At 19.2% G+C, this 9,833-nt stretch overlaps 2 protein-coding genes across 2 annotated transcripts; one reads left to right on the top strand and one right to left on the bottom strand.

The window, feature by feature from the left end:
- Positions 1–362: 362 nt before the first annotated feature.
- On the bottom strand, positions 363–4,682 carry PRSY57_1225800 (RAP protein, putative; the record flags this gene model as incomplete). Its single annotated transcript, XM_012908679.2, has 1 exon — positions 363–4,682. One exon carries the CDS (start codon positions 4,680–4,682, stop codon positions 363–365), a length of 4,320 nt encoding a protein of 1,439 aa, XP_012764133.2.
- A 1,146-nt stretch (positions 4,683–5,828) lies between these two features.
- PRSY57_1225700 (hypothetical protein) lies at positions 5,829–9,534 on the top strand (the record flags this gene model as incomplete). Its single annotated transcript, XM_012908678.2, has 5 exons — positions 5,829–6,068; positions 6,506–7,552; positions 7,959–9,178; positions 9,299–9,344; positions 9,496–9,534. The coding sequence occupies 5 exons, from the start codon at positions 5,829–5,831 to the stop codon at positions 9,532–9,534; spliced, it is 2,592 nt and encodes an 863-aa protein (XP_012764132.2).
- Between the last annotated feature and the right edge of the window lie 299 nt (positions 9,535–9,833).

Raw genomic sequence — 9,833 nt, 5'->3', positions numbered from 1 at the left:
AAAAAAAAAATAAAAATTTATTAATAAAAATAAAAAAAAAAAAAAAAAAAAAAAAAAAAATAAAAAAAATAAAAAAAAAAAAAAAAAAAAAAAAAAAAAAAAAATTAAAAATAAAATAAATAAATATATATATATATATATATATATATATATGAGAAAAACATATTAAATATGACAAACATTATAATATCATGCAAAAAATAATTTATATGTATAATGTTTTACCTTAATTAAATATAGCCTATACTGTTACAGCTATTTAAAAGAATAAATTATATATATATATATTTATATTTATATTTATATTTATTTATTTATATTTATATTTATTTATTTATACATATAACGAATCGTATTTCGTTTTACTTACCGATATAGTCCTCCTGGTTGTCATAATCACTCATCAAATCATCGGACATATGATTCATCTTTTTACCTTCATTTGCTTTCTTACAGGATATGTTATAATCATATTTTAATTTTGAGTCCTCTCTCATTTTCTTCATAAGATTCTGTTGACGTGTGTTCTTATTTTTTATTTGATTCAGGAAAATATTCTCCTCACTCACAGTATAAAATTTAGGTAAATCGTTATTATAATTGTCCCTCCTATTATTTGAGGTTCGTTCAATTGATATTTGTTCAGTTCCCTCTTTCGAATATATTACCATTTTATTTTCTGTAACATGCATATTATTATTATTATTATTATGGGAATCATTCATTTGAGAAATGTTTGATATTAAAGGTGTATCATAATATTTTTTTTTCTCATTATAATTTGCATTTACTATGTGTATAAAATCGTGTACAGATATATCCTGCTTACTTATTTCTAAAATATTTTTTAAAACTTCAATTACATATAATACTTTTTTTTTAAAAGTAAAACATTGATTCCATTCTTGGTAAGGTATATGTATAATGTTCCAACCAAGTTTTTTTAAAATATAATCTTTAATAACAGAATTAATTGTCCGACTAAAACTTTCTTTATAAAAATGAGATATACCATCAACTTCTATAACAATATTTTTATTTAAAAGTGTTTCAATTACTTTATGTTTTCTATCTTGCTCGTTTATAATTTTTTCTTTTTCTAACCTTTTCGCTTTATAAATAATATTACAATCATTAGAATTATTATTAGATAAATTGTCACATATTCTTTGATCATCCTTATTATTGTTTTCGTGTTTAAAAATATTTAAATAATTATCTGCGTTCTTCATTTCTATAAAATCTATTACGATATCCAATTGGTAAGGACCAAACAACACTTCACTTCTATGTCTTATGCCGACAATATTAAGAAATCGAGAGATATTTCGATGTGTTTTTGAGGATAAAATTATATAATCTTCGATATTTAACTTAACATTTCTACATTTGAAAAAAAACGTTTTTAAATAAACAGGAAAATAAAAATAATTCAAAAAAAAAGATCTTAAATATAAATCTACGACTTGTAATTGATATATGCTTATTAGTGATATCTTCGTTCTATACTTTTCATTTAATATATATATTAAATTAAAAAATATGTTTAATTCGTTTTTATAAAATTCTTCTCTACCTAGGCTAATATTATTTTTATTTCTACATGATGAATTATTATAGGGATTATTATTTTGTGTGTTTCTTAAACTGTGTTCTATGTCTTTAAATGTGTCATGGGGTTGATCGATACGATGATGAACATGTTCATTAATATAATTATTATAATTATATGTATTATTATTATTAAATGTATTATTATTAAATGTATTATTATTATTATTATTATTATTATTATTATATGTATTATATTTATCATTAATATCACTATCATCCATTTTATTATCATTTCCTTTCTTTTTATTTTTATTTTCCATCATTATTATATATTTTATATCCTTACTAACACTATCATTCATACGATTACACATATTCTTCCCAATTTTATTTTCCCCACTATCCATTGGAACAGATCCAACGTGCTGTTTATTTTTGTTGTGTTGATCATCATTTTTGATATTGTCGTAATGAAGTTTTTTCATATGAAAATAATACATAAAGGAAAAAACCAAATTGCTTAATTCCTTTTCATCAAATTGATGTATAAACATTATAATTTTCTTAAATATAAAATCATAAAAAGGCTCGTGATAATAACATAATTTTGTATAAGAATTAAAAAGTTGAGATATAATCTTTGGATTGAATTCATAATTATTTAAAAGAATTATTTTATTTACTTTATATAAAAATATGACATCCCTATATAAAAAGTTTGATAAAGAATAACATACTAATGACAAATCAGATAAATTCAAATTATTAATATTTATACTTAACATTTTTAAACATTTTTTAACAAAATAATAGGAATATATTTTTAATTTACTTAAGGAATATAATAAGAGTACCATTTGAAATGGTTTTAATGTATCCACTTTTTCTATACAATCCTTTAATAATATTTTATATATTTTTTTATCTTTTAAATTTAATTTTAATAAACCATATATCATAAAACTTAATGATTCGTTTGTTAAGACTTCGTTGTTTTTTTTTTTCTTTCTAATAATATAACTAATAAAATGATGGAAATTTTTATTTCCGATATTGACTTTTCCATACGAATTAATAAATGTACACAAGGAAAAAAAATCAAAATTATCATTACTATTATTATTTTTATTATTATTATGTTTGTATAATTCATTTTTATTACAAATTAATATGCCTTTTTTTTCAATAATATCCTTTTCATTTATTTTATCTTCTTTTTTTTCTTCTTTTTTTTCTTCTTTTTCATTTTTTTTTTTTCTTTTTATACCAATTTTATTAGCAGCTCCATTTTGGTTACTCTCCATTTCTATCAAGTTGTTGTTCATTATTTTATTATTCCTTCTAACTATTTTATTCCTTTCATTTATTTTTTTTATTAACATCCTATAAAGTACTGTATATATTTTGTCATCTTTCAAACCTACCTTACTAAATGAATAAGCTAATTGTTGTAGGGATAATACATCAAATTGGTAATTTAAAAATTTAGAACCAATTGTTGCACGATATAAAAATTCGTCAATAATATAGGTAAATAATATTTTATCTTTTCTATTTAAACGTACAAGGGAGTTAGCCAAATTACTCATTTCGATATTTTTAAATTTATGTATCTTTTTAATACACTCCTTAACAATGTTGTCTAATAATATTTCGTTGTTTATTTGAATTTGAGAAAAGGAATGAATAATATTGCTCAATGATTGTGCAGAAAATTTCGATACATTATTTATTATATATGGACTTAAACAATGAAATAATTGATTATCATAATATTCCAATCTTATTAATGAATTTAATATTACAGAAACATCCTTTGGTTCTAATATTTGTTTTTTTATTAATTTATTCTTTCTAATACCTTTCTTATTTTCAATATTTGTTTCTTCAACCTTGACAATTTCTTTTGCGTTCTTTTTATCAATATGAGCAATTTCAACAATTTTGTTATGGTCTCTACCTAGTTCGTCAAGCGTATTTACTCCTTCTTCTTCTTCTTTATTATTATTATTTTCATTAAGTAAAGAGCGATTCTTTGTAGCCTCATTCACATTTTCAACATTGTAAAGATTAAGTTTTTTTTTTTTTTCACTCCTGAATAAATATGTATTATTTCCAGGTTCCCTTGTGATAACATCATTTGCTAAATTTGTGAATTTTTGCGGCTGTAATTTTACTTTAATTTTATCACATATAACTTTACACAGCTTATTATTTTTAAGACCTAGTTTTACAAAGGTATTTAAAACAATAGCTGTCTGGTGAAATTCATAAGAATCAATATTCAAAATCACATGTTTTGTTACAACATTAGATAGAGTGGTATTATGTTTGTTCATTTTGACTAAACAATAAAAGATAATGGTAACATCTTTTGGTTGATAATTCAAAATATATTTGGAAAAAATAGGAATGCATTTTTTATATATTTCATCAATAAGCCTTTCATCATATATTTTAAGATAAGAAAATATCGATATTAATTCTCTAATATTCCAAGGTTTTACATTTTCATTATTTATATTATTTAAAAATGTTTGAGATAAATTTTTAATTAGAACAGTTGGTCTTGATTTACTAAAATTATATAATTGAAATAATTTACTGATACTTGTAATATCAAAATTTTGATATATTCTTTTCATTTGTTGATGTAATAATAAATTTAATTCTTTATTATTTTTTTTTATAATTTTTAATGTTTTATAAATCCTTACAAATTCATATGGTAAAAGACAACCAACATATTTTTTTGTGCATTCAAATAAATTATCTAAAAAATCTTGTGGTAATTTATTTAATTCTTCTTTTTTTCTAATATGTTTATAAATATTTAATAACTCCTTTTTACTTTTCTTGTCTAAATCATTTTTATCGAATGGAATTTTTTTATATTCTAATTTGATATTCTCATCATTAAAAGGAATAACAATGATTTTTCTATACCTTGTATTATTATTATTATTATTATTAAAATAATTATAATTGGTATGATTATTTATAGAGGAATATTGTATCAATGCTTTTTTATAAATTGAAAAGTTGGATGAACAAAATATATGATATCCATATTTATTGTTATGATACTTATTAAAAAAACAAACTGAAGAAGCTTTTTTTTGAAACATCTTTTTAAAATTATCATTTTCTTTTTTTCTTTTTTTTTATAAAAAAATGAAATTGATTCTATAAAGTTTGGAACTAATCAAGTGATATCACAAAATATATGGAATATAAAGATATTTATATGTTTAACATTAACTTTGATTAGATAATTAAAAAAAAAAAAAAAAAAAATTTAACATATATCCATCTACTTATAAATTGAAGCATTTATTATAAAAAAAATAAAGTGATATAATATAATATGATATGATATAATGTAATTTTCTTTTACAATTATATGGATGTGTTTATACCTATAGAATAATTTAAACCATGTGTGTACTGTATTTAAAAATTTCTGTAAATAATTAACTCCGTATGAAAAATTATAAACTCTACAAAATAAATATATTTATATGAAGATATAAAAAGTTTATTCTAACGATGATCAGTAAAAACATATGTTTGTCGTCACTTCTACAATGGTAAGAACATATATATATTATATATATATATATATATATATATATATATACATATATATTATTATTATTATTATTATTATATATTTATGTATGTGTTCATATTTTAATACTAACATTAATTATAAAAAAAGAAACTTTTTCTTAATAATGTACATCCTTAGATAAAATAAGATATTCATTTTTTTACCACAAGAAAATTTTTAATTCGTAGGATATAATATTATATATATATTATATGTATATATCATACGCACATATATATATATATATATATATATATATATATATATATATATATTATATATTATATATATATTTTTTTTTATGTATACATTATTAAGTGCAAGTAGGGAAAAAAAAAAAAAAAAAAAAAAAAAAAAATATTCATAATAACAAATGTAATATTTTCTTATAAATTATACATAATAAAAAAATATTTAGTACATAATATTATATTTAAAAAAAAAAAAATATATATATATACATATATATATATATATATATATATATATATAACGAATTTTTCATTATCCCATAAATAATACCTATTATATATATATATAATATATATATGTAAGTAATACTTATTATATATAATATTATATATTAATAAGTAATAAATAATATTATATATATATATATATATATATATATATATATATATATGTTATAGTAGTTATAATAATGAATAGTAATTATTTAATTGAAAAAGAGCAAAATGCCTTAATTAATAAGAAAGGTTCAGATGAAATTAAAATAAAGTCAAACGATGAAGTAGAAGAAAAGGAAAATGATAAGAAGGAAGAAAATGCGGCACATGACAAAAGTCAGCAAAATAAAAAACTATTAAAAAAGAATAAAAGGAGCACAACAATTTCGACATATTCTCCAGCATATATATCGGAACCAATATATCAGTGGGAGGTAATAAAAAAATATTGAAAGAATAACAAAGTAGATAAGAATAATAATCATGGAAATGACATGTTGTTTGTTACTAGTTCGCATTATTATATATAAGATGATGGGCGCATAAAATTAATACATAAGATATATATAAATATATATATATATATATATATATGTATATTAGTACATTTTTTTGTTTTTCTTTTAAAATATTTCTCATTGTGTATTTGTAATTTTCCAATTTTCATAATATATATATATAATAATGTTGTGATTTTGAGTATATTTTGGAGATGATATTTTTGTAACACACTTATACTTGTATATGCATATATTGATGACATTATTCATATTGATTTTATTATTTTATTATTTTATTATTTTATTATTATTTTATTATTTTATTATTCCTTTATATTTTTACATTTTTGGTATTTTTTTTTTTTTGTTAGGTTTCGAGCAGTGATAGAATATTTTATGACAAGATCAACGATTTGATAATTCATCAGAACGTTTCAACAAAAGCCCTTTTAGTAACGGACATAAAAAAGAATAAATTAAATTATAATGGTGTATATGTAAAGTTTGATAAGGATATATGTGAGCATATATGTTTTTGTCAGAATGGGATTTTTTTTTTATACTATATTGTGAATCCGAATAGAATAGAAATATCTGATATATTAAATAATCATAATATATATTTAAATGTAGATATAAATAAATTGAATGAATATGAAATATTAAGTGTTTTTTGGATATATAATGAATCTATAAGAAAAGAAGATGAAAATATGAGTTTTTGTGATTTTGTTGTAGTTACAAATAATTCTGTTGAAATATTTAAGATATCTTTTGATAATTTAATAATAACACCTATAAAAAAACATTTTATAAAATCTAAACATTGTTGGTATGATGAAAAAAGTTCTTATATATGTTTATTATCAGCAAATAAAACTAATGTAATACTTCCATATTTATTAAGTAATAATAATGTGATTAAATTATCAAAAATTGAATTAAATATTTTAAAAAATGATAATATAAATAAAAATGATATAGAAATTATAACATTATATAATGAAACATATTGTATTCATAAAGATTTTAAAAATGGACGTATATCATTTCGTTGTTTATCTTCAACAATTTATTTTGATTATGTTCTTGATTTATTTTATAATGGAGTAATAGAAACATTTTCATTAGACAACTTATTTGGTGTATTTAATCATACGAATCAATATGTTTATTTATTTGATATAAAATATAATAAGAAAAAAACCACCCTTCATTCATTTGATGATAATCATAATCACACTATTAATATTTCATATTTAACAACACCTAAACAATTTAAAACACAAATCAATTTTAATCATATGACATTTGAACCATATCACCTTTTAATAGATAATCATTATGGAAACGTTTACAAGGTCAAAGTTGATTATGACGTGTTGATGTTACAAATATGTCAGCACTTTTCAAACCTGGTAATAACATAAAATGTAAAAAATCAAAAATGTATTTGTAATATGGTATTATATAAAATGGTATATATATAAAATGGTATATATATAAAATGGTATATATATAAAATGGTATTATATAAAATGGTATTATATATAAAATGGTATTATATAAAATGGTATACATTATATGATATATTTTATATATTATATATTATATGCCTTTATTCATTCATTTATTTATTTATTTATTTTTTTTTTTATTTATTTATTTATTTATTTATTTATTTATTTATTTATTTATATCTTTATATTTTTTGTGCCAAAAAATTTGTACTCAAATATGACATAATTTCATTTTTTGATATGATTTCATTTTTTTTTTATATGATGACCTCACGTATTTATCCTTTAATTTTGTACCTCGTAGAATACCTCTGTTGATGTTCTTTTAAGAAGACCAAATTGTAAGAGTCGCATTACAGAAATGTTTTTCTTGTCTCTTGAAAACGATATACAAATAGAAGATTATTTAAGCATTATAAATATTATAAATATTAATTATAGAAAATTAATCGAAGAGTGTGCAAGACGAGGAAACGCAGCAACCATCACCTCAAGTGATTCCAATTTAAATAAAACAAATAAAAAAATTATTCAACCTTTGGAGTATTTATTAAAAAATATAGGAGATAAAACATTAATAACAGAAAGAGATATTGTGTTAGATGTATTTCATCCTTATATGATTAAAAAGTATCACCTCAACAAAAAAGAAACGTTATTTAATTTTTCTTTAAATTTTAGAGAAATTGAAAAAAATAAACGAGATAAAAAAAAAGGTACTCATATAAATAATAAAAATGATGCTGAGGAGTATATGTTAAAGTATAAAATTAAAAAGAAAAAAAAAAATTTTGAAGAAAACAATAATACAGAATTAAATCATTCTAATATAAAGAAAGAAAATGACAAGTTTGTTGAACATGATGATACTTCTTTGAAGCAAGAACGACGAATAATAATAAATGGTAAAAATGTAGTAGAAAGTACAAAAATATATAATAATAATAATAATAATAATAATGAAAAAAACCAAGTTGAATCGAACATATGTGATAAAAACATATCTGTTGATATTTCTCAAAATAATAATGATAATGAATACATAAATTTTCTTAAGCATTCAGAATTTCATAATATGCCTATGCTTTTAATATACGTGCTTGAATATATGAAATCTTTATTATCTTTAAATATTATACCTAATAGAATATTACAAACATTTATTTTTGATTTATGTATATTTTTTAAACAAGATAATTTCCTAAGACAATTATTACAATTCTATATTATATCAGATTCTATTGAAGTTACAAAAAGATTATTTCATTATTGGAAACTCACCAAACATTCATGGGCATACCAATTCTGTGTAGATATGTCTTTAAGATTAAAAGAATATGAGATGGTTATTCATTTATTTCTATCATCAAAAAATTATTTAAAAATTATAAACTTTATAAGAAATTATCATTTGATAGATTATCCAATTTCTGTTATTTTTCAAGCAATAGAAAATGATTTTGATTCTAATGATAAATATATAATTATGAATCACATCTTATTATCTTTAAAACAATGGATAATGTAACAATAAAATAAAATAAAATGAAATAATAAATTCACATGTTATCATATAAATATATATGACCTATACATATTTTAATATATATATGGAATATATTTTATATATGCTTTTATTTTTAGAGATTCGGATCGAGAGCCCGAGAAGTTTCCCTTGCCCAATTTGCAGGTATCATTTGTTTTTATAATATATTCATGTAAATGTATATATGTATGCGTTTATATATATATATATATATATATATATCCAAATAGTTCATTAAAACACCCATTTGTCTTATCTATATATTTATGTATATATTCCTTTTTTTTATTTGTAGAATTGTGAGAAATGGGTTACACTTGTTGCAGATATATAATGAAGAATTTTTTTTTTTTTTTTCATCCATCTTGTTTGGTTATACAATTTTTTCCTTTTATTTATTTTATTTTTTTGAATGTAACAAATTGTTAAATTGTTTTGATTTATTATATATTTTGTTATATTTTGTTATATTTTTTTATATTTCTTTATATTTCTTTATATTTTTTTATATTTCTTTATATTTCTTTATATTTCTTTATATTTTTTTATATTTCTTTATATTTCTTTATATTTTTTTATATTTTGTTATAATTTTTTTTTTTTTTTTTTTTTTTTTTTTTTTTTTTTTTTTTT

The sequence above is a fragment of the Plasmodium reichenowi genome, chromosome 12 (assembly GCF_001601855.1).
Source record: "Plasmodium reichenowi strain SY57 chromosome 12, whole genome shotgun sequence".
NCBI classification, from domain to species: Eukaryota; Apicomplexa; class Aconoidasida; order Haemosporida; family Plasmodiidae; genus Plasmodium; species Plasmodium reichenowi.
The sequence above is the reverse complement of the archived record's forward strand: the minus strand, read 5'-3'. Positions and strand labels throughout refer to the sequence as shown.